This window comes from Capra hircus, chromosome 9 (genome assembly GCF_001704415.2).
Source record: "Capra hircus breed San Clemente chromosome 9, ASM170441v1, whole genome shotgun sequence".
NCBI lineage: Eukaryota > Metazoa > Chordata > Mammalia > Artiodactyla > Bovidae > Capra > Capra hircus.
The window spans coordinates 57,949,009-57,974,420 of record NC_030816.1 but is presented as its reverse complement, the minus strand read 5'-3'; the positions used below and the strand labels follow the sequence as shown (position 1 = coordinate 57,974,420).

The 25,412-nt window shown below is 39.4% G+C and overlaps 1 protein-coding gene across 2 annotated transcripts; it reads left to right on the top strand.

The window, feature by feature from the left end:
- Positions 289-21,034, top strand: VNN1 (vanin 1). Of its 2 annotated transcripts, none has more exons than XM_005684767.3 (8): positions 289-518; positions 1,813-1,943; positions 8,983-9,175; positions 10,141-10,432; positions 10,835-11,196; positions 16,131-16,301; positions 17,854-17,988; positions 19,707-21,034. In XM_005684767.3, the coding sequence occupies exons 1-8, from the start codon at positions 306-308 to the stop codon at positions 19,728-19,730; spliced, it is 1,521 nt and encodes a 506-aa protein (XP_005684824.2). In that variant the 5' UTR covers positions 289-305; the 3' UTR covers positions 19,731-21,034. The 2 variants fall into 2 exon arrangements, with proteins under 2 accessions (XP_005684824.2, XP_005684825.2); XM_005684768.3 differs by having other exon boundaries at positions 19,678-21,034.

Genomic DNA, 25,412 nt, shown 5'->3' with positions numbered 1-25,412 from the left:
AAGACAACACATTTCTGTTGTATAAACCACCTAGTGTGTGGTACTTTGTTACAACAACCCTAGTAGATGGAAAGTACATGCATTTTCTTATTTGACCCTCACACAGCCCTGTAAGAAGGGGTTATTTGTCATGTAAGATCTGTTCACATCTATGTCTGCGGTGTAAAAATCACAAGGCTTTCCTGAAGCTAGCTTTTGTCATTTATTTTTAAAGTACTAAGTTCTGGGAGCCACGTGATTCACTGTGTTCTCTCTCTATAAATAACAGCGCTTACCCTGCTTTTCAGCAGTCGCTGGACTTCAGCATGATTCTGTCTCAGTTGCTGAACTATGTGGCCGTTTTGTTTTTCTGTGTCTCCAGAGCCAGCTCCCTGGATACCTTTATTGCAGCTGTTTATGAGCACGCAGTCATATTGCCTAATGCCACCCTTGTGCCAGTGTCTCCTGAAGAGGCCTTGGCAGTAATGAACCGGAATTTGGATCTTCTGGAGGGAGCAGTGACGTCAGCATCGAAGCAGGTACCATTTCTCAAGTGTGCTTCTGGCTCCTATGTAGAGAAAGGGTGGCATCCTAGTAGATAGAATCGCTGTCAGGGTCAATTACACTTTTGAATGACATATGTCTCAGGGTAGCCAAGACCTTGTTTTGCAATCAAAGGCCTCCCTGCTCCTAGTTTTTAGGGCAAAGACACTATTACATGCTTCCCTAACAGTGAGAGCAACATTTGGAAAACACAACTTGGTTATTATTCAGTTCAGTTCAGTTCAGTCGCTCAGTCGTAAGTGACAACAAATCTTGGAGGAACTTGCTAAAATTCAACTATTTTGTTGATTTTGTTGCTCTTTTCTGTTACAGGTGGAGGGTTGGAGGATAAATGGGTCAGGAATCAATAGCTATTCTTAGAGTACTGGTGTGCTTTGGTGCTCTTAAGAGTCTGTAGGTTAGTTTGTAACACCAAAACAAACAAGTTGTAAATTACTTACCAGTGTGTATTATACACTTCATACTAATTACAAAAGTACATATGTTAGTGCTTAGTAAGTTCTTGAATTGAATGAAGGGTTAAGGTTACATGTGTGGTTTGAATGAATGTGGTTGAAATAAGCTATGTGGAGAGCAGGTAAAGACAAGAGATATATAAAGTCTGATGAGAGTCGTGAATGTATACATATAGCATGTATTTATCAGGATACATGCTTGTACATACAAAGATTTAAAAGGTTATTAAGAATTCTGAGTTTTTTTTTTTTTCACCTTTAGTTCAACTGCTTCCTTAAAGGCCACACACACAGCAGCTTCCAGGGTGACTCTTCCACCAGAGTTGCCCAGGTGAGCTCAGGTTGTACCTCTAGGCCTGGCACCCTTCAGATAACCATGTCAGAGCTCCTTTCTGAGAAATGGGGATTGCATTCGTAAGGTATGAGGTGGGAAAGGCTGGAGCAGAAGAGTGAGTGATAAGTATCCTGACATACTCAGGCAAGATAACTAGCCAAAGGTCAGGGAAGGGGTTTATTCAGGGAAGAGTTAGGTTTATAGTTAACAACTGCAGCATGTGGCAAGCCTGTGAGTAGCCTGGAAAAATATTAACAGCTCTGAAATGATGAAAAAGTGACATAGAAATGATAACTGTGGGATTAGGAAATGAAAGTGGTTGGGCAAAGAAAATAAATAATAAATATACAAAAAACAGAAGAATAAGATAAAAAAAAAAAAGCAAATTTTGTTTCTCAGCCACTCAGGTCCTCTTGTAGGCCACCTCTTTCATTGTTCGCTTATTTGAACAATATACTGATTCTGCTTCATTTGTAACAGGGTGCACATATCATTGTGACCCCAGAAGATGGCATTTATGGTTTTAACTTCACCAGGGAATCTATCTACCCATACTTGGAGGATATCCCAGACCCTCAAGTGAACTGGATCCCTTGTAATAATCCTGACAGGTAAAGAAATGTATTATGGAGAATTTAACCATGAACATGAACTTAATCTGAGAAAACTTTGTAGATCATTGTATAAGCTTCACTATCAGCTGTAAGTTTCAGGATACTTTTATAATTTTTCATCTCCTACAAATATGTGTCTTAGGAAAGTGAATATGAAGTCAGTGCTATAAGATGACATCAGAATCTAATTCCAATGTGAATTTCCACTGCGGGAATGAATCTGGAGAGATGATAGCATAACTTACTTAAGGTCACAGGGTGTTTGGTTAGAAAAAGAACCATATCCAAACTCTACTCTTCTGACTCCCTACCAGTGAGCAGAAAATTGCTTTCCTGTGTAGGTCTGTACTTTCAAAACAGGGTGATAAAATAGTGAAACAGAGTCACATGTCAGCTTAATATTGAAATTTTCCCTTTCTCATCAATAAGATAGTTGGATGACATGAATGTATATGAAATTCTTAAAGCTTAAGATGAGGACCTAGGAGGTGGATAGAGCAGAATTGAGTCAGAGGTTATTTATTTTTGAAATTTATATGGCTGTGCTGGAGCTTAGTTGCTGTATGCAGGATCAAGTTCCCTGACCAGGGATTGAACCTGGGCCCCTTGCATTGGGAAGCCAGAGTCTTAACCACTGGACCACCGGGGAAGTCCCATATAAGTGGTTTAAATCAAATCTAGAATAAGAAATATGAAGTCTGATAAAAGTACACTATTACTTATAATATAAAGAAAATATATGAACTATACATTTAAGAGAATCATGTCAGTTGACTCACATTTCCAAATGCACTATTGCTAAAATTGTAGGAATTCCTGTTTTGGAAAAGCTCTCAAAACCACACGAACTAACAACTGTGTCTGCATATAGGGACACCTTGGTTTTTGACAAAGTTCAACATTATTTACCTTAATATTAACAAACTATTTTAATTGCATTTCATTGCATCACAATTATTTCTTATTTAACCATGTCCTATGCTCAAGGTTCAGTTCTATCACTTTATATATATATATATATATATATATTTTTTTTTTTTTAAATTTTAAAATCTTTTAATTCTTACATGTGTTCCCAAACATGAACCCCCCCTCCCACCTCCCTCCCCATAACATCTCTCTGGGTCATCCCCATGCACCAGCCCCAAGCATGCTGTATCCTGCGTCAGACATAGACTGGCGATTCAATTCTACATGATAGTATACATGTTAAAATGCCATTCTCCCACATCATCCCACCCTCTCCCTCTCCCTCTGAGTCCAAAAGTCCGTTATACACTTCTGTGTCTTTTTTCCTGTCTTGCATACAGGGTCGTCATTGCGATCTTCCTAAATTCCATATATATGTGTTAGTATACTGTATTGGTGTTTTTCTTTCTGGCTTACTTCACTCTGTATAATCGGCTCCAGTTTCATCCATCTCATCAGAACTGATTCAAATGAATTCTTTTTAACAGCTGAGTAATACTCCATTGTGTATATGTACCACAGCTTTCTTATCCATTCATCTGCTGATGGGCATCTAGGTTGTTTCCATGTCCTGGCTATTATAAACAGTGCTGCGATGAACACTGGGGTACATGTGAAGGTTCAGTTCTAAATGACAAGCCTTCTGTTCTCACTTCCGTTAGGAATTGCCTTTCTTTCTTTCTGAATGACCTTTCCCTAGAACCAAATTTCCTAGGGCCTTCTGAGAATTCCCACCAGAGTGTTGCTTTTGTTCCACTTCAAGAAGTTTGGTAGTCTTCCTTTTTTCCCATCAACCAATGAAATCTCTGTCCTTGCTTTTATTTAACAGTTTTGGAATACCTATTATGTCCAAGTACAGTTCTGGACAGTGGAGTGAACAAAAAGAACTAAAAATCTTTGTCCTTTGGAGCTTATAGTCAAGTGTGGAAACAGTCAATTGAAATTAAAAAAAAAAAAGATATTTGTTTAGTTATCTATCACCTGACAACCTATCTACAGTATGGGGTAGAGATAAATATTACAGGAAAAAATAAAACAGGAAAGATGAATATAGTAGAAAGAATGAGCTTTCAATTTTTATGTCACCAAAGGGCTTCATGGTGGTATCTAAGCAAGACTTAAAGGAAATGAGGGAGGAAGTCATATGGGTATCTGAGAAAAGAACCTTCCAGGCCAAGGGAATTCTAAATACCAATGTTCCATGGTCAGAGTGCATGTCTGGCATATTAAGAACAGCAACAAAGTTAGTGAAATGATGTGAAGAAGTGGGAGAAAAGTAGGAGATGGAGGCAGAAAGGCAGACAGATTGGAGGGCCCTGATAGCATAGGGTTCCTGGGCCATACTAATAACTTTGGTACTTAGGTGAGAAAGTAGCCATTGGTGAGTTTTGAGCAGAGAAGTGACATGCTCTGACTTCAGTTTTATAAGGATCATTTCTGTGTCCTCATGGAGACAAGACTCCAGAAAGGTCAGTAAAAATGCAGGAGATAGTTTAAAAGCTATTATGGTAAGCTAGGCAAAGAGATTCTGGTGTTTGGATGAAGATGGTAGAAGTTTGAAGAGGATTTTGAAATGCACCAGCCCTGGTTTACCCTGTGTCTCCCATCCTGTGCACGTGGACAGCTCTGTGTAGAATGCTTTTTCCCCAGATGCCACATATCTAGCATGGTGTTTCCTGTAATGGTGCATGCCTCTGCATGCATCTTAAGTCACTTCACTCGTGTTCAACTCTGTGCGACCCTATGGATTATAGTCTGCCAAGCTCCTCTGTCCTTGGGATTCTCTAGGCAAGAACACTGGAGTCGGTTACCATGCCCTCCTCCAGGGGATCTTCCCAACCAAGGGATCAAACCCCTGTCTTCTGTGGCTCCCACATAGCAGGCAGAATCTTTCCAATGAGCCACTAGGGAAGCCTTTGTGTAGTGGTAGGACCCAACAAATATTTGCTGAATATTTCATCTGCACTTTTTAAAAGTTAGTAAAAGTTGTCTTCCATAACGGACAGTTTTTATTATATTTTGAGACTGAATGCTTTGTCTTAGGAAATACACTTTAATTCTTCCATTTCACCTCCCTTTCTGTTCCCAGTGGACATAGGACAGAGCTCTGCATTTATTCAGTTTAGTTCAATTGCTCAGTTGTGTAGGACTCTGCAACCCCATGACCCGCAGCACGCCAGGCCTCCCTGTCCATCACCAACTCCTGGAGTTTATCCAAACCCATGTCCATTGAGTCGGTGATGCCATCCACCCATCTCATCCTCTGTTGTTCCCTTCTCCTCCTGCCCTCAATCTTTCCCAACATCAGGGTCTTTTCAAATGAGTCAGCTCTTCGCATGAGTTGGCCAAAGTATTGGAGTTGCAGCTTCAAAATCAGTCCTGCCAATGAATGCCCAGGACTGATCTCCTTTGTGATGGACTGGTTGGATCTCCTTGTAGTCCAAGGGACTCGCAAGAATCTTCTCCAGCACCACAGTTCAAAAGCATCAATTCTTCGGCGCTCAGCTTTCTTTACAGTCCAACTCTCACATCCATACATGGCCATTGGAAAAACCATAGCCTTAACTAGATGGACCTTTGTTGACAAAATAATGTCTCTGCTTTTGAATATGCTGTCTAGGTTGGTCATAACTTTCCTTCCAAGGAGTCAATGTCTTTTAATTTCATGGCTGCAATCACTATCTGCAGCTATTTTGGAGCCCCCCAAAATAAAATCTGACACTGTTTCCACTGTTTCCCCATTTGTTTCCCATGAAGTGATGGGACCAGATGCCATGATCTTCATTTTCTGAATGTTGAGCTTTAAGCCCACTTTTTCACTCTCCTCTTTCACTTTCATCAAGAGGACCTTTAGATCTTCTTCACTTTCTGCCATAAGGATGGTGTCATCTGCATATATGAGGTTATTGATATTTCTCCCAGCAATCTTGATTCCGGATTGTGCTTCCTACAACCCAGTGTTTCTCATGATGTACTTTGCACAGAAGTTAAATAAGCAGGGTGACAATATACAGCCTTGACGTTCTCCTTTTCCTATTCGGAACCAGTCTGTTGTTCCATGTCCAGTTCTAACTGTTGCTTCCTGATCTGCACATAGGTTTCTCAAGAGGCAGGTCAGGTGGTCTGGTATTCCCATCTCTTTCAGAATTTTCCACAGTTTATTGTGATCCACACAGTCAAAGGCTTTGGCATAGGCAATAAAGCAGAAATAGATGTTTTTCTGGAACTCTCTTCCTTTTTCCATGATCCAGCAGACGTTGGCAATTTGATCTCTGGTTCCTCTGCCTTTTCTAAAACCAGCTTGAACATCTGGACGTTCACGGTTAACGTATTGCTGAAGCCTGGCTTGGAGAATTTTGAGTGTTACTTTACTAGCATGTAAGATGAGTGCAATTGTGTTGTAGTTTGAGCATTCTTTGGCATTGCCTTTCTTTGGATTTAGAATGAAAACTGACCTTTTCCAGTCCTGTGGCCACTGCTGAGTTTTCCAAATTTGCTGGCATATTGAGTGCAGCACTTTCACAACATCATCTTTCAGGATTTGAAACAGCTCAACTGGAATTCCATCACCTCCACTAGCTTTGTTCGTAGTGATGCTTCCTAAGGCCCACTTGACTTCACATTCCAGGATGTCTGGCTCTGAGCACGTGATCACACCATCGTGATTATCTGGGTCATGAAGCTCTTTTTTGTACAGTTCTTCTGTGTATTCTCACCACCTCTTCTTAATATCTTCTGCTTCTGTTAGGTCCCTACCATTTCTGTCCTTTATTGAGCCCATCTTTGCCTGAAATGTTCCCTTGGTATCTCTGATTTTCTTGAAGAGATCTCTAGTCTTTCCCATTCTGTTGTTTTCCTCTATTTCTTTGCATTGATTACTGAGGAAGGCTTTCTAATCTCCTTGCTATTCCTTGGAACTCTGCATTCAAATGGGTATATTAACAGCTAGGAAAATATTATGGATTAAGTGAGAAGCAGATTCAGGCTAACAGTTTAAATGTATTTTTAAACTCCAAATCAAAGCTTGTGGTCTAACAAAGAATTTTGGAGCCTTTCTGGGTATAGCAAAGAGTCTGAACAATTAGTCTAAATGGAAACAGATTAGAATATATGCTACCATTTCAAAATTAATATAGACAAGAGGGAAATATGCAATCAGGGCTGTTTTAGAAATCCAGAACAGTAGGCTTCTATTTCGTGTGCCTATTCTACCACTTAGAGTATTTGAAAAGATTTGAGATAAATATGTTTCAAATGGTTTAATGTCTCATATTTATATCTGTGCATTTCAGATATTAATTTAAGCAAGTGAAGGGAAATATTATTAAATGGTCATTTTATATAGATGAATTAACATAATAATTTTTAAAAGATGTTTCCTATCCTTGTTGGTTTTTTCAAGGATATGTTTTGTGGGTCTATTGCTATGGTTTTGATTATATTGCCAGCAGATGGCACCAAATTTTCATTCTTCCAACAGTTAATCACAGCTCTCTCAGGTATTCTTCAATTACCTTCTATTAGCCATTTATTATTTCAGTGTTATGCCAATAAAGAATAAATATTGTTATATGTCTGAGGTCTTACTGTTCAGAATTGTGTTCTAATTGCTTTACTAGGACAACTACTGGTAACATGATAAGGAATAAAGAAATCAAGCATTAACAAATATTTCAGTATTTCTGGTTTTCCATATAGGCTGGCACTGTTTTAGTCCAACCCTTATTTCTTCTAAACTGAGTTATGATAACAGCTTCCTAATGATTCCCCATATTTATACTCTGATATTCTAGTACATTCTATGTTCTGATGCCCTAGTAATCTCGAAGAAAATTCATATCATGTGACTTCTGTTCTCAAAACATTTAATAGTACCTCTTTGTTACATTTGGAAATGATTTCTTAACCTCTTGTGCAGAGCTCTTCTCCTATTACCCAAAATGCCTCTCTAAAATTCCCTTTTTTCCCCCTAAAGATGCTGTTGCTCCAGAGAGAGTGGCTAGTTTCCTGAACAAGATTTCCCTTTTCTACTGCCAAGGCTTTTTTCCCACTTAAAAAAAAGTGAGGTAAAATACACATTACATAAAATTTACCATCTTAGCCATCCTTAAATGTAGTCAGTGGTATTAAGTGCATACACGTTGTTGTGCAGCCATCATGTCCTCCTTCTCCGGAGCTCTTTTCATCAAGCAAAACTCAAACTCCATACCCATTAAACAGGCACTCCTCTTGTGCAGCACATACGCTGAAACTGGAACAAGACAGAGAAGATTAGCATTGCCCCCCATCCAGGGATGGCATGAAAATCCCTGAAGCGTTCCATATTTTGGGAAATGAAAGGGGGGACTTTATAACCGATACCACAGAAATACAAGGGATCATAAGAACAATTATATGCAAACAAATCGGACAACTTGGAAGAAACGGATGAAGTCCTAGAATTAGGTAGAAAGATAGGATTCCCAGTGCCTTCTTCCCATAATCATCTTACTTCCAAGATGTTGTTCTTTCATTCAGAATACTTTTTAATGCCATTTTTCTTTCAGGCATGGGTTCAGCAAAGAGGAGATACGGGTCTTTGTCCCATTATATCTATAAGATGTGATATACATTATGAAGTGAAAGTCATTCAGTCATGTCTGACTCTTTGCGACACTATGGACTGTAGTCCGCCAGGCTTCTCTGTCCATAGACGACACTGGAGTGGGTAGCCATTCACTTCTTCAGGGGATCTTCCCAACCCAGCTCCCCTGCATTGCAGGTGCATTCTTTACCAGCTGTGGGACCAGGGAAGCCTAAGATGAGCATATAAATAAATATATTAATTATAGATGATAATAAATGCTATTAAAAAATGCATAGCCCAGAATCTCGTCATAGAATAGTTTTCTACAAAGTTCCACAAAAATGTACTTCTTCTGAAGTTTCTTGTTTGAATCTTTCCCTTCTATCTATGCTATTTAGAATTTATTTTTGTGTTTACATATATGTTCAAGAAACTATCATTCTGAATTTTATTAAAAGCTAAGCTTTATGTTTTTTTCCTCTTCCAATGAATATATAACAGATTTGGTCGCACCCCAGTGCAACAAAGACTCAGCTGTCTGGCCAAGGACAACTCCATCTACATTGTGGCAAATATCGGGGACAAGAAGTCATGCAATGCCAGTGACCCTCAGTGTCCCCCTGACGGTCGTTACCAATACAATACTGATGTGGTGTTTGATTCTAAGGGAAAACTGGTGGCACGCTACCACAAGGTAGAATTTATCTGCAAACAATTCAATTACTGAATGCTTAACAAAATAAAGTGAACAAGAAGGGAAACAATCATTATTGCTGATAATAAGCTTATTTTAAAAACAGTATAAACAAAGTATAGAAAGTAATGATTATTTGTGATAAGGTCTTAGAAAAAGGATATTTCCTGTACATTTAGGAACACAGGAGTGTGTCATTAGAAGTGTGTGGGAGTCAGTAGGAGTGACCTGCCTTGAAATAAAATGTTGCCTTTTGGACTTTGTCTTTTTTTTTTTTAAATGATGGATGGTCATTTTCCTTTTCTAAAAAACATTCACTTATTCACTTTTGACTGCCCTGGGTCTTCATTGCTGCATGTGGGTTTTTCCTAGTTATGGTGAGCGGAGGTTTCTCCTTGCTGCAGTGTGCAGGCTTCTGATTGCAGTGGCTTCTGTTGCAGAGCACGGGCTTTAGAGCACTGGCTCCGTAGCTGTGGTGCATGGACTTGGTTGCCCTGTGGCATGTGGAATCTTCCTGGACCAGGGATTGAACCAACAGAGAAGCCCTGCATTTTGTATTTTTAATGACATGACCTGGCAAAGGGTAAAGCTAGAATGAAAAACTTACCAGTCTTGTTTTCAAAGAGAAAAGGAGCAAAGTTCTTTGTCTGCAGAAAATTGTTAAGTGTTCTTGGCAAATAGAAGCTATCTATCATTTCTCTTTTATGTCTTGTATAATAATATTCAAGAAGTTGTTAATAGATAAGGATTTCCTTATACATATTTATCAAATATGGAACCTGAGCCAAATGTTCCTATCAGCATAGTCATCTCTAATTCTCTAACGTTCTTTCCCTATGGAGACAGTGGTCGTAGATGAGGTTGGCACAGTTTAATAAATGTGAGCTTGAACTTTTTTAGATGCCATGACATCTGGGCCAACTTCTTTAAAGAGATTTCCCCCCATCATCTTCTGTTTATCGCAGCAAAACCTTTTCTTGAATGAAGATCAATTCAATGCCCCCAAGGAACCCGAGGTCGTGACTTTCAACACCACCTTTGGAAAGTTTGGCATTTTCACGTGCTTTGATATTCTCTTCCATGATCCTGCTGTGACTCTGGTGAGAGATTCCCGTGTGGACACCATACTCTTCCCAACAGCTTGGATGAATGTTTTGCCACATTTGTCAGCTATTGAATTCCACTCAGCTTGGGCTATGGGCATGAAAGTCAACTTCCTAGCATCCAATCTACATTACCCCTTGAAGAAAATGACAGGTAATGTGTAGTCTTTAAGATTTTGATGTAATCAAAAAGGAAAAAAAAATATGTTTTCTAGCTAGCATGTACTCCTTAACAAAATTCCTCCAACTGTTAATGTTTGCGTTATCTAGCTGGTGACATGCTGTACAAGCCATCTCAACCCAAATTGTTTCATAAACTGGTTTAATTTTATTTAACTTAAATATACACTCTTTTTCTTTTTTTCAAAATTCACCACTTCTTGGCTTCTTCATGTCATACTTTACTGGATTTCATCTCATCTGTCTGACTTTAACAGCATATTTTACTGAAATTAATGAAAGATACAGCTTAGAAGAAGTAAAATGTTCATGTGAGTTTAGAATATAGCACCCATGCAGCTCCTTTTGGTTTTACTGTTTTAAATGCCATTTCCAGGGAGTGGCATCTATGCACCTGATTCTCCACGAGTATTTCATTATGATATGAAGACAGAGGAGGGAAAACTTCTCCTTGCACAACTGGACTCCCACCCACACCCCACGCCAGTGGTGAATTGGACTTCCTATGCCAGTGGTGTAGAAGCCCACTCAATGGGAAACCAGGAATTTACAGGCACCGTCTTTTTTGATGAATTCACCTTCTTGGAGCTCAAAGAAATTGGAGGAAATTACACAGTTTGTCAGAGAGATCTCTGCTGTCATCTAAGTTACAAGATGTCTGAGAAAAGATCAGATGAAGTTTACGCCCTGGGAGCATTTGATGGACTACATACTGTTGAAGGAAGCTATTATTTACAGGTAATGATTGTTTTGGTGGCAAGGGAATTACTGGATAAAACACAGGACACCCAGTTAAGTATGAATTTCAAAAACCAATGGATTACTTTTATTATGAGTATGTCCTATTTTGGTGTTTATGTGTATACTAAAAAAATTGGCTGTTTACTTGAAATCTCCCTTTAGTTGGGTATCCTTAATTTTTATTTGCTAAAACTTTCGATCTTAGATGTCAGTCCAATGCTTGCTCATTTTGGCAAACATTTCTTGAATGCCCAACACATACCAGATATATATTCAGCACTAATGAGATGAAGATGAGTAAGTATGGACTCTCCCCTTTAGGAATTTAGTAGCAGAGTAAGACAGATGACCATAGTTTCAGTATAGGTTGGCGTGTGATTGAACAAAGAAGGCACATTTTGCTGTAAGAATACTAAAGAGCTACATTTAGTCTAATTTGGAGATCCAGGAAAGTTTCTGAAGACATGATGCTTGAATTTTATGCTATTTTATCCAGGTGAAAAAAAGGGGGAGGGAATTCAAGATAGGGTGAAGAGCCTGAGCAAGGCAGTGGATGTGTCAAAAAGCAGGGTATACAGAAATGAGCAAACAGTTGAGTCACTAAAGTGTTAGCATAAGAAGCAAGGATGGATGAAAGATGAGCATAGAGCCAGGATCACACCCTGCAGGACCTTACCTGTCATTCCTAAGATGGGGACTTTTTTCTATCAGTGATGGTTTCTGCCAGAAGGTGTTCAGCAAGGGAATGATGCTGTCATGACTGTTTGTGAGTACATCGTTTTGGTTGCACTGTGGATCATGAAACGTAAGGCAAAATGACTAGTTGTATTATTAAAATAATCCTACTAGGGCTTCAACCAAGATTGTGTTCATATGAATAGAATCAGGATGTGGAGTCAAGAAATATTTAGAATACTAATCTTACTAGCTGATTTGAGATGGAACAGGAAAACAGAATGAAGGGTCTAGAATGTACCAGGTTTCTGGCAAGAATGGCTGGATGAATGGGATGCTTTGACGGATCAGGATTTGAGAGGAGGAGTAAACTGGATGGTAGTGGGAGAGATGGTAAATTCAGCTTTGGATGTGTGGGCTTTTCATTACTTTGGGGACATTCAGTTGTATCCAATAAGTTATTGAATGTAATATGACACTTAAGGGAGATATTAGATTTAGAAATACTTTTGAGAATTAGCAGGAAAAAAGTTGTGATAAACCCACAAGAAAGAGTGAATTGCAAAAACTGATTAATGGTAAAGAATAGTGAGCTAAAGTTGAAATCTTTTGAAGCTCCTGTGTTTGGGCAGGAAATAAACAGAACAGGAGCTTGCAATTGTGATTGAGAAATAAAGGAGCATTTAAAGAGAACTCTTATCAAAGGTAAGGTAAGTAGGGACTCTCAGAAGGAGGAAACTGAAGTGTATTTGTGCAATAGGTTTACCATTATTGCATGAATAATATATAATTTTGTTGGAATCTCCTGGGCTCAGAATGATAGAGTGAAAGACAGATTATAGTGGGTTGAAAAGTGAGAGGTAAGTGAGGATATTGAAAGAATGAGCAAATATTTTCTTCTTCAAAAAGTGTATCTGATTCAGGAAGAAAGGAAAGAAGATAGGAGCTAGACAGAGACTCATGGTAATGCTGTTTCTGTTTTTCCAATAGATGAAAGAAACTTGATTATCTTTATAGGCCTAAGAGAAAGAGCAACAAAAAAGGACAGGATGAAAATATGGGAAGAATCAATATTCCTTCTCAGAGCTCTGAGGTGCTAGAAGAAAGGGGAAAAAAAATGCTATCAAGAACACAGGTAGAAAAAGTCCAATGATTGGAAACTAGTTTAAAAAATTATGTTGTAGAAGAGTATTGCTACATGAATATTATCATATATTACATGGCATATTGACATATATTGCTTTATATTCTTGGTACATATGTCTGGTATTTTATTGCCATATTGCTTTTTAAAATAAAAAATTGATATATTATTTTTTATTATTTGTGATCTATTTTTAAGTTTAAAGAAATGATTATAAAAACAACATAGCATTCTTTCGATTCTTCCTCTCTTTTCCCTGCTTCCCTCTCAGTCTTATCTGCCTTTCTGCCTGCCCCAGAGTCTTGACTCCACTTGAGGGGATCAGCCATAAGTCTCTTCTTAGTGTTGGGAGATTGCTTAGTGCTCCAAGTAAAACCAAGAAACTGTCTGTTATTACTGCTGAACAGTGATCCTTCAGCTAAGCCACTGGTGCCAGACAGGTTTTAAATTTAAAATTCTAAATTTAGAAAATTTCTTCACATGTATGATGACTTTTTTCTTTCTTTCTTTCTTTCTTTTTAACTGAAACTGTTTGAAAACTTTGAGCATGTGGTTGATACTTGCCAACTTTAAGCTTCATGGGGGGACAGCCTAGCTGGGCTTTTTACTAGAAGAATCCCTGAAGCAAGTGTCTTTAGAGACTTCCTTTGGGGATGATTCAGTTTCCCATATTTCAAAATTTTTCTAATCCTTTACTGAATAAGTTTGCTTAATTTAGCAAATAAAAATACAGGGTGCCCCAATAAATTCAAAATTCAGATAAACACAGATTAAAAAAATATATGTCCAGATAATAGTTGGGGACATATTTATACTAAAAACTGGTTTTGGTATTTTTAGTTTACCTAAACTTCAGATTTAACTGGGACTCCTGTCCTGTAATTTATTAGGAAACCCTATCCCTGAAGGAAAAAATGCCTTTTTAACAGAATGTAGAGAATCAGCAGCTGACTCATTGTAAAAGTCCCTGAAGCTGGGAAAGATTGAGGGCAGAAGGAGAGGAAGGTGTCGGAGGATGAGATGGCTAGATGGCATCACCAATGCAACGGACCTGAACTTGGGCAAACTTCAGAAGATGGGGAGGGACAGAGAGATCTGCCTTGCTGCAGCCCATGGGGTCACAAAGAGTTGGGAATGGGTGGGTGACTGAACAAGAAGAGAATCAAGCTGGGGAAATGCAGGGTAGAAGGGCATGGTATCACTATTCAGCATGACTCATTCAAAACATCCCCTTACTAAGTCTTTCAGAGTCTCCATCTAAACATTGTCTTCTTTACCCTCTCTGGTAATAAAGGTTCCATCTTTTACTGGAACTGGGGAAGGGTAGTTGCCCATCCATGTCTGGAGACTCATCATTGAGGCACTCTTAACAACTTCCTACAAGTTTTCCTTTCATTAAGCACCCCAACATACTCTCAGGTACTGAGGTACCTACTGCTCCCAGGGACGGAATCTTTTGAGTATTCTGCAGTGTCAAAGCAAAAATGAAAGTCACTCAGTCACGTCCAACTCTTAGTGACCTCATGGGTTGTAGCCCACCAGGCTCCTCTGTCCATGGAATTATCCAGGCAAGAATACTGGAGTAGGTAACTATTCCCTTCTCCAAGGCATCTTCCTGACCCAGGGACCCAAGTGCACTGCAGACAGACTCTTTACCATCTGAGCCACCAGGAAGCCTATTCTGCAATGTAGACAGGTTGATTCTAGGCTTTCTTCATGCTAATCAGAAGACTCCATTTCGATACCTAGGTTGGGAAGATCCGCTGGAGAAGGGTATGGCAACCCACTCCAATATTCTTGCCTGGGAAATCTCATGCGCAGAAGAGACTGACAGGCTACAGTCCATGGTATTGCAGAAGAGTTGGACACAACTTAGTAACAAACCTTCCAAATATTCCTTTGTATACATGTACCACATCTTTTTATCCAATAGTCTATTAATAGGCATGTGAGTTGCTTCCTCAGTTACCATTTTTGTGTCAATATCCAAACTTCTAAATTTTTGTTAGTCTGTCTTCCTCCTGTTCTCCTAATCTTATGGGTCCATGTCCTCCACAATAATAATAATAACAATATTTATTTTAGTAGGATTGCAAGGCAACAAAATAGAAGCATATATTCACCTTTATGTGAAAGTTATTTGTATCCCATCTTGACCCACTTGCTCAAAAACACTTGCTCTCCAACTTCAAATATAGAAAGAGGAAGACCAGTTAAGGGCCATTGCTTTAATCAGGCAATAAATGAAGGTAGCTTGGAGTAAAATTTTGAAGATGCAGTATAGATGGCGATAAATAAAGAAGGTTCTTCCTTTCGGGGCTTTTGCATCCACATGGTGAGATGATTCACACACTTAGATTTACATGCAGATAGCTTTGTAATATAGTGTAGTATAGTGTAACTAGGTAGGATAATGAAAGTGCTTTCAGCCCTTGCTCAGGTGTAGGGTATGTGATTCCTCCAGCTCATGAATTGTCTCTAGATCAACTCTAGGGTTCTCTACAACTTTAAAGTTCCTTCATTGTTAGAAATAGGTGATAAGATAGAAATTAAACTAGCGTCTAAACTTTTTAGAAATAATTGAACACTCTTGATTACTAAAAGCGTGGCTAACTTGAAAACAATAAGGTATAATTGTTCATGGCTATAGACCAAAGACCTATTATTTCTTTACGTGGTTTAATCTTTTTACAGTGAGTTGCAGAAATAGATGTAAGAGATGCAGGTTTGATCCCTGGGTCGGGAAGATCCCCTGGAGGAGGGCACAGCAATCCACTCCAGTATTCTTGCCTGGAGAGTCCCACGGACAGAGGAGCCTTGTGGGCTTATGGTCCATAGGGTCACAAAGAGTTGGACACAACTGAAGTGACTTGCCATGTACACAGAAAGCACTAGGGCCTGAAGTCCCCCCCCCCCACCTTTTTTTTTTTTTTTTGCTAATTGCAGTAGTATTCAGCAACGAAGCAGATTAGTCTAATGAGGAAGCAATATTATAACAAACATTATAAACAAAAGAACATAGACATGTTTTTCTAGATCAAGAGAGTGTCTCAATTGGCTTTCCTAAGACTTAACTGTTTTTAAACTGACTATTCTCTTATTCTGTTCCTAGATTTGTACTCTGCTGAAGTGTAAAACAACAGACTTACACACTTGTGGTGACTCAGTTGAGACTGCTTCCACCAGGTTTGAAATGTTCTCCCTCAGTGGCACGTTCGGAACCCAGTATGTCTTCCCAGAGGTGTTGCTGAGTGAAATTCAGCTTGCACCTGGAGAATTTCAGGTACAAATCTTTGCTTAATATTGATAAATTGTTTTATGTAAGAAGAAGCATCTTTTGAATAGAAAACCTGCCCAAGTGCTTGCAAATATCATGAAAATCTTCATTTGGAGAGAGTAAAATTGGACTTAGGGCTCATCAAGGACATGGAGCACATGGAATCTCTTGTCTAAAGATCCTTTAGAGCAGCAGTCCCTAGACTTTTTGGCACCAGGGACTGGTTGGAGAGGACTGTTGAGAGTCCCTTTGACTGCAAGGAGATCCAACCAGTCTATCCTAAAGGAAATCAATCCTGACTATTCATTGGAAGGACTGATGTTGAAGCTGAAACTCCAATACTTTGGCCACCTGATGCAAAGAGCTGACTCATTTGAAAAGACCCTGATGCTGGGAAAGATTGAGGGCAGGAGGAGAAGGGGACAACAGAGGATGAGATGGTTGGATGGCATAACCGACTCGATGGACATGGGTTTGGGTGGACTCCGGGAGTTGGTTATGGAGAGGGAGGCCTGGCATGCTGTGATTCATGGGGTTGCAAAGAGTCGGACATGACTGAGTGACTGAACTGAACTGAACTGAACTGGTTTCATGGAAAACAATTTTTCCACGGACCATCGGGGGAGTAGGGAGAATGGTTTTGGGATGCGACTGAACAACAACAAAAAAGCACATGACACTTACTGTGCACTTTATTTCTTTTATTATTACATCATTTCCACGTCAGATCATCAGGTATTAGATCCTGGAGGTTGGGGACCCCTATTTTAGAGAACAACTAGTGTAAAGAAATATATTTTACTGTGGGGACTTCAGGGAGTGGGCTGGATGGTTTTAGGTCTGTCGAGTAGAAAGAAGACTAGAGAAGAGTGGCAGGACCAGTGGTACCAGAGGAAGCCTCCTTGTTTAGGGGAGGGATGGCCTAGGACAGTTGAAAAGAATTATTTTGGTGGTGTGTTCGAAGGCCCTGGGTGACCATCCAGAAAAGGAAAGAAAGAAAAGCTGAAAGAGAATTGGATAGTGGCTGAACTGGCAAGAAACAAGCCTTTAAAAAAGAATATGCCAGAAATAATTCTTCCTGCACAAGTGTTCTGTTCAGCCACATTCTCCCACTGACTTTACCTGCAGGTGCCACTCTTACTCCCCTTTCTTGGTCCAGTTACCATGGGGAGTTGAGGACAGTGAGCAGATAGGGAGGCTGTGATGAGTGAGTATGAGGGATGATAGAAGCTCAGCTCAACGCCCCCTTAGTCAAGCCCTCCTGATCCTTTGGAGGAGTCTTTCTTGCCTGAGAGAACAAGAGTTCTCTCATATATTCTCAAATCAATTGTTTTTGTGTTTATTAACTCATGGGATGCCTTCTCAGATGAGTAAATTATAAGATGTAGAATACAGACATTTCAGTAAGTACCAGTTCTATAGCTCCAATTTTTCTCTATACCTTTTCAAGTATTTCAGATGGAGTAGAATATGGCCATTATTTTCAATGTTTCTTCATCCAGTTGTACTGAATTTTACTGAAAGTTATTCTCAGTCAGCTTCCCTGTGTTTTAATTAGGTATCAAGTGACGGACGCTTGTTCAGCCTGAAGCCAACATCTGGACCTGTTTTGACAGTGACTCTCTTTGGAAGGTTATATGAGAAGGATAATGCACCAAATGCTTTATCAGACCTCACGACACAAGCGCTAAGGGTAATGTTCATAGCTATAATACCTATTGTGTACTCATTAGATTGGTAGAATATTTAAACTTTCTATTTTTACTTTGGATAATTTAAAAAATAACGAATATGAAAAGAAGAATGCATCTGGGATTTTGATAATAGTGCTCACGATCATTCATATCAATGAATTGCTAATACATTTTTTTCTCTGGTTTAGAAAAATACACACACACATGCCAGACAATATAAAGTAGATAAAGTGATAAAATTTTGAAAAAGAACAACAGTTATACCCATCTGTTAGGGTTTTTTTTTTTGTTTTTTTTTGTTTTGTTTTTTTCTTTAGTGAGAATTAAATAAGTTACTACAGTTAAAGTGCTTAGACAACTTCTCAGCTCATGGTAAGTATTGTATATATGTTAACTTTTACAATGATATGGGACTGTCACAGGAAAACCAATTGTGATGTATTTATTACTAAACTCCTATCATCCCTGATTGTTTAAAGTGTATATAGTTTCTAATAGTTCAGCTACTCTGTATATTTTGATTAGAAGGTCAATAAACTCAAAAGCCAATTGGGCGTGGCTTGATAACTAGCACTAATGTATCCCAGAGAGCAGCTAAGCTTACATCTAGAAATCTACTTGAGAGCCTGAAAAATGTTTATGTGCTTTTCAGTGGTGATTGACTGCCTATTTAGAGCTTTGCCTGTCTTGTCAACCTGTAAGCAAATTAATAGGGTGACTATAAAGTAGATGTTTATCAAATCTGGCTTCTTAATGGCCTGTGAGCTAAGAAAGGTTTTCAGGTTTATGAAGATTTGAAAAAGAAAATTAAAAGAAGACTGACATTTTGTGACACATGAAGATCGTTTGAAATTCAAATTTCAGTCTCCATACCTAAAGTGTTATTGAAGAAAGCCATGTTCATCTGTTCAGTACTGTTGGTGTCTTTCATGCTGCACTTGTGGAGCTGAGTAGTTGTGATGGAGACTGTATAGACTACATGGCCAAAGTAACTGAAAGTATTTACTACCTTCACAGAGAAGCATTGCTATCTCCTGCTCTAAAGTATTAAAGAACAATGCATCTTAATACTGAAAACAGTAAGGGCAAATTATCCTTGAGTCTCTTTCTTATTCTTCCACCCAAAGAGAAATAAAGTATTTTCATTTGCTTTCTGTTATATTAACATCACAAAAAGATTACCTTGATTAACTTATGACCAAATATGTCTAATAGGCTAATACCTCAAACAAGTGAATATAATTTTATAAACATGATTAATATTCAATCATTCTAAGATACCACATCACAGTCTTTTGTTGCATTTGTTATTTACTGACATTTCTGAAAGAAATAATATTTTTTATTTTATTTTTTAATTAAACAATTTTAATGAAAGTATAATTGCTTTATAATGTTGTGTTAGTTTTTAGTTTCTAGTTATTAAATCTTCCTGGAGATCATTTAAGAACTGCTCATGTTAATATACTGTCTGATATTTTTTTCCTGTGACAAATTTGCTACATTGTCTTAAAATGATTTTTTTAAATTAAACATTGCAGCAGTGAATTTACTCTAAAAAATGACATTTACTACATTCATACCCAGCTCTGGATATTTTCACTCTGGATTTCTTTAATGCGTGTATATTTTTTTAATGATAGTTTTGATGTGCTTTTAACTGTAATTTTTATTTCTTCTGCTTAAAGTATTTGTGATGCTCACTTGATACCAACAGCTCAATCCAAAGACAGAAGCATGAAAAGTAAATAAGGTCTAACGCGAAACAATGCTGAATGGGAAGGAGGAAAGAAAAAAGCAGAGGAGGAAAACCGTGAGGATTCTCCATAATTTAATAAAAATATGGCACTTTCCTTAAAAACTAAAAATGAAGGCTCTTAAAATGGATGATAATGCAAAAGACACGTGTTCATTCATACATTTGCACGCACACACACACAGATATACCCCAATGACTATACACAGAGGCCCTAGCACTTATGAAGGGGCACCTAGTTGGACACAGGTGCAGATTAAAATGTGAGTCGGTGTTTTTTGTGCTTCTAGAAAAGTGCTTATGGGAGAAAGGTTTGTTTGGGTATGGTGATCTCAAACAGGAAACACTATGCATCTCTTCAAAAGCCAACAATCAAAAATGCTATCCTACAGGAAAATGAGCCTGCTTACACTTGGAGGTCTGAGTTCTCCTGCTCCACAGTCTCATGTTCCTTCAGCCTCCAGGCATGGCAGGAGCACTTGGCTGCTGTATGTACTTTCTACTCATAGTTCACAACTTGGTAAATTTCAACGGCCTGGGTTAAAGACTTTGTGAGCTTTCCTAATGATGGACTATGGTTTTGGCTTAATCTTAGAAAACTTAGATTTCCTACAGTCAAACATTTCCTGGGCATGGATGCTGGAGAAAGCAAGGGCTCCTTAACCTGATTCATACCCCATGGGGACATGAATGGTGTTAGGGCCAATGGGACTCTGTGTCTGGTGGTGTGCTGACAACAGTTGACCTGGACTGATGGGATTCTTCATGCAGGTTTGAGACAGGATGCTGGGTGAATAGACCCAGATGCCAGACCAAGATCTGGGCCAGTTAAGCAGCTAGCTATAGCTCTGGATATGAAAGCTATGATCATGAAGACACATATTAACTGCTGTAGAACACTGACTGGAGGAGCCAACAGACTGTCACTCTCTTCATCCAACTCTGTGTCTTTTTCTTTATTCCTTACTAAATGCACCTTTGTGATGATGGGAGACCTACTTCAATGGCTTATTTAATAGAGACTTAATGAAGCCAGTGGAGTTGGGAGAGAGTGATTACTCTGGGCTTAAGGTAGGGACATTTTCTTCATCTCAATTCATTTTTTTTTCATAAAAAAATCCCCCAAACTGTCAAAATGTTGCCATAGTATTTTCTTTTTTCCTTTACTAAAAGTATTCACTTTCAAGTTGGTGGAGAAGATACTGAAGGGAAAAAGTTCCTTAGATCTAGGAATATATCTGTATAAAATTAAAAGAAATAAAAACAGAAACAAAACAGAACTTCTAGATTGCAAGAGTAGTCAGTCCTTGGAGAGGGTTCAAAATACTGTGGTCTGCTCACTGTGATAAGAATATTCCCACGTTGTCTTGATCTCTGGTCTCCCAAAAAATTCAAAATTGCAAAAAGGGAAAAAATAAACAAATGCAAAATAAAAGTGCCCCAGCAAGAATGCATGGCCCCTCATCCTTATTTTCTGGAGCCAGGGAATATCCCATCCTTCACACTCTCAAAGGATAGTCACTATATTCCAGCCCTTATCAGCTCTTTAGTATCCATCCCATTGGGACATCCATGTGTAGTAGAATCTACAAGAGCTGTGTTTATTTCTAAAATATTTCAACTGTATTTTATTATTGCTGAGGACTTAACAACAATGACAATAATAATGAACGTTTTTAAGCATGAACTGTTAAAAGATAAACTGAGGCATGTTAAACATTCTAAGAGTTAATTTCAGCAAAAATGAGTTTGAATAGGGCAACACCAAACTAAAAATGGTTAGGAGAGGTCCTCTGATGTGAGGGACAAGTGTTAGGGACAGACTTTTATAGAAAAGATGGAGATCCAAAGCAATAAATATTTGATTGGCAATAGCTTAAATAACTGGCTTATTTGGGAAAGCCTAGTGGGCTGTTTGTAATTGGTTGAGGTGGCCGAGAGGAGCAACCCCACGTCCAAGGGGCGGTGGCTACATGGGCGCAGGAGGGCCGAGTGGAGCTACTCCACGTCCAAGATCCGGAGGGGTGGCCGTGAGGAGATACCCCTCATCCAAGGTAAGGAGCAGCACCTGCACTTTTGCTGGAGCAGCTGTGAAGATACCCCAGGTCCAAGGTAAGAGAAACCCAAGTTAGATGGTAGGTGTTACGAGAGGGCATCAGAGAGCAGACACACTGAAACCATAATCACAGAAAACTGGCCAATCTGATCACACGGACCACAGCCTTGTCTAACTCAATGAAACTAAGCCATGCCCTGTGGGGCCACCCAAGACCGGAGGGTCATGGTGAAGAGGTCTGACAGAATGTGGTCCACCGGAGAAGGGAATGGCAAACCACTTCAGTATTCTTGCCTTGAGAATCCCATGAACAGTATGAAAAGGCAAAAAGATAGGATACTGAAAGGGGAACTGCCCGGGTCGTTAGGTGCCCAATACGCTACAGGAGATCAGTGGAGAAATAACTCCAGAAAGAATGAAAGGATGGAGCCAAAGCAAAAACAATATCCAATTGTGGATGTGAGTGGTGATAGAAGCGAGGTCTGACGTTGTAAAGAGCAATATTGCATAGGAACCTGGAATGTTAGGTCCATGAATCAAGGCAAATTGGAAGAGATCAAACAGGATATGGCAAGAGTGACTGTCGACATCTAGGAATCAGTGAACTAAAATGGATTGGAATGGGTGAATTTAACTCAGATGACCATTATATCTACTACTGTGGGCAGGAATACCTTAGAAGAAATGGAGTAGCCATCATGGTCAACAAAAGAGTCCAAAATGCAGTACTTGGATGCAATCTCAAAAACGACACAATGGTCTCTGTTCATTTCCAAAGCAAGCCATTCAACAGCACAGTAACCAAGCCTATGCCCCAACCAGTAGCGCTGAAGAAGCTGAGGTTGAAAGGTTCTATGAAGACCTATAAGACCTTTTAGAACTAACACCTAAAAAAGATGTTCTTTTCATTATAGGGGACTGGAATGCAAAAGTAGGAAGTCAAGACACACCTGGGGTAACTGACAAATTTCACCTTGGAGTACAGAATGAAGCAGGGCAAAGACTAATAGAGTTTTGCCAAGAGAATGCACTGGTCATAGCAAACACCCTCTTCCAACAACACAAGAGAAGACTCTACACAAGGACATCACCAGATGGTCAACACCGAAATCAGACTGATTATATTCTTAGCAGACAAAGATGGAGAAGCTCTATACAGTCAGCAGAAACAAGACCAGAAGCTGACTGTGGCTCAGATCATGAATTCCTTATTGCCAAATTCAGACTTAAATTGAAGAAAGTAGGGAAAACCACTAGACTATTCAGGTATGACCTAAATCAAATCCCTTATGATTCTACAGTGAAAGTGAGAAATAGATTTAAGGGACTAGATCTGATAGACAGAGTGCCTGATGAACTATGGATGGAGGTTTGTGACATTGTACAGGAGACAGGGATCAAGACCATCCCCATGGAAAATGAATGCAAAAAGGAAAAATGACTGCCTGAGGAGACCTTACAAATAGCTGTGAAGAGAAAAGAAGCAAAAAGCCAAGGAGAAAAGGAAAGATATAAGTTTCTGAATGCAGAGTTCTAAAGAATAGCAAGGAGAGATAAGAAAGCCTTCCTCAGCGATCAATGCAAAGAAATAGAGGGAAACAACAGAATGGGAAAGATTAGAGACCTCTTCAAGAAAATTAGAGATACCAAAGGAACATTTCATGCAAAGATGCTCTCAGTAAAGGACAGAAATGGTATGGACTTAACAGAAGCAGAAGATATTAAGAAGAGGTGGCAAGAATACACAGAAGAACCGTACAAAAAAGAGCTTCATGACCCAGATAATCATGATGGTGTGATCACTCATCTAAAGCCAGATGTCCTGGAATGTGGGCCTTAGAAGTCAAGTGGGCCTTAGAAAGCATCACTATGTACAAAGCTAGTGGAGGTGATGGAATTCCAGTTGAACTATTTCAAATCCTGAAAGATGATGCTGTGAAAGTGTTGCACTCAATATGCCAGCAAATTTGGGAAACTCAACAGTGGCCACAGGACTGGAAAAGGTCAATTTTCATTCCAATCCCAAAGAAAGGCAATGACAAAGAATGCTCAAACTACCGCACAATTGCACTCATCTCACACACTATACTCTTGCCTGGAAACTCCCATGGATGGAGGAGCCGGGTGGGCTGCAGTCCGTGGGGTCGCTAAGAGTCAGACACAACTGAGCGACTTCCTTTTCACTTTAAACTTTCATGCATGGCAGAAGGAAATGGCAACCCACTCCAGTGTTCTTGCCTGGAGAATCCCAGGGATGGAGGAGCCTGATGGGCTGCTGTCTATGGGGTCGCACAGAGTGGGACACGACTGAAGTGACTTAGCAGCAGCAGCAGCACACGCTAGTAACGTAATGCTCAAAATTCTCCAAGCCAGGCTTCAGCAATACGTGAACCGTGAACTTCCAGATGTTCAAGCTGGTTTTAGAAAAGGCAGAGGAACCAGAGATCAAATTGCCACATCTGCTGCATCATCAAAAAAGCAAGAGAGTTCCAGAAAAACATCTATTTCTGCTTTATTGCCTATGCCAAAGCCTTTGACTATGTGGATCACAATAAACTGTGGAAAATTCTGAAAGATATGGGAATACCAGACCACCTGACCTGTCTTTTGAGAAACATATATGCAGGTTAGGAAGCAACAGTTAGAACTGGACATGGAAGAACAGACTGGTTCCAAATAGGAAAAGGAGTATGTCAAGGCTGTATATTGTCACCTTGCTTTTTTAATTTTTCTGCAGAGTACATCATGAGAAACGCTGGACTGGAAGAAGCACAAGCCGGAATCCAGATTGCCAGGAGAAATATCAATAACCTCAGATACGCAGATGACACCACCCTTATGGCAGAAATTGAAGATGAACTAAAAAGCCTCTTGATGAAAGTGAAAGAGGAGAGTGAAAAAGTTGGCTTGAAGCTCAACATTCAGAAAACAAAGATCATGGCATCTGGTCCAATCACTTCATGGGAAATAGATGGGGAAACAGTGTCAGACTTTATTTTGGGGGGCTCCAAAATCACTGCAGATGGTGATTACAGCCATGAAATTAACTTGGAAGGAAAGTTATGACCAACCTAGAGAGCATATTGAAAAGCAGAGATATTACTTTGCCAACCAAGGTCCGTCTAGTCAAGGCTATAGTTTTTCCAGTGGTCATGTATGGATGTGAGAGTTGGACTGTGATGAAAGCTAGCGCCAAAGAATTGATGCTTTTGAACTGTGGTGTTGGAGAAGACTCTTGAGAGTCCCTTGGACTGCAAGGAGATCCAACCAGTCCATTCTGAAGGAGATCAGTCCTGGGTGTTCATTGGAAGGACTGATGTTGAAGCTGAAACTCCAGTACTTTGGCCACCTCATGCGAAGAGTTAACTCATTGGAAAAGACTTTGATGCTGGGAGGGATTGGGGGCAGGAGGAGAAGGGGACGACAAAGGTTGAGATGGCCGGATGGCATCACCAACTCGATGGACATGAGTTTGGGTATACTCCGGGAGTTGATGATGGACAGGGTGGCCTGGCATGCTGCGATCATGGAGTCGCAAAAAGTCAGACACGACTGAGCGACTGAACTGAACTGAACTGAACTGTACTTATCTTTTGATTTCTTAACTTTTG

Coding starts and splice junctions, on each gene's coding strand:
- VNN1 (XM_005684767.3), top strand. CDS start 306: ATGATTCTGTCTCAGTTGCTGAACTATGTGGCCGTTTTGTTTTTCTGT. Junction 1,944..8,982: donor CCTTGTAATAATCCTGACAG/GTAAAGAAATGT, acceptor AATATATAACAG/ATTTGGTCGCACCCCAGTGC. Junction 9,176..10,140: donor TGGTGGCACGCTACCACAAG/GTAGAATTTATC, acceptor TGTTTATCGCAG/CAAAACCTTTTCTTGAATGA.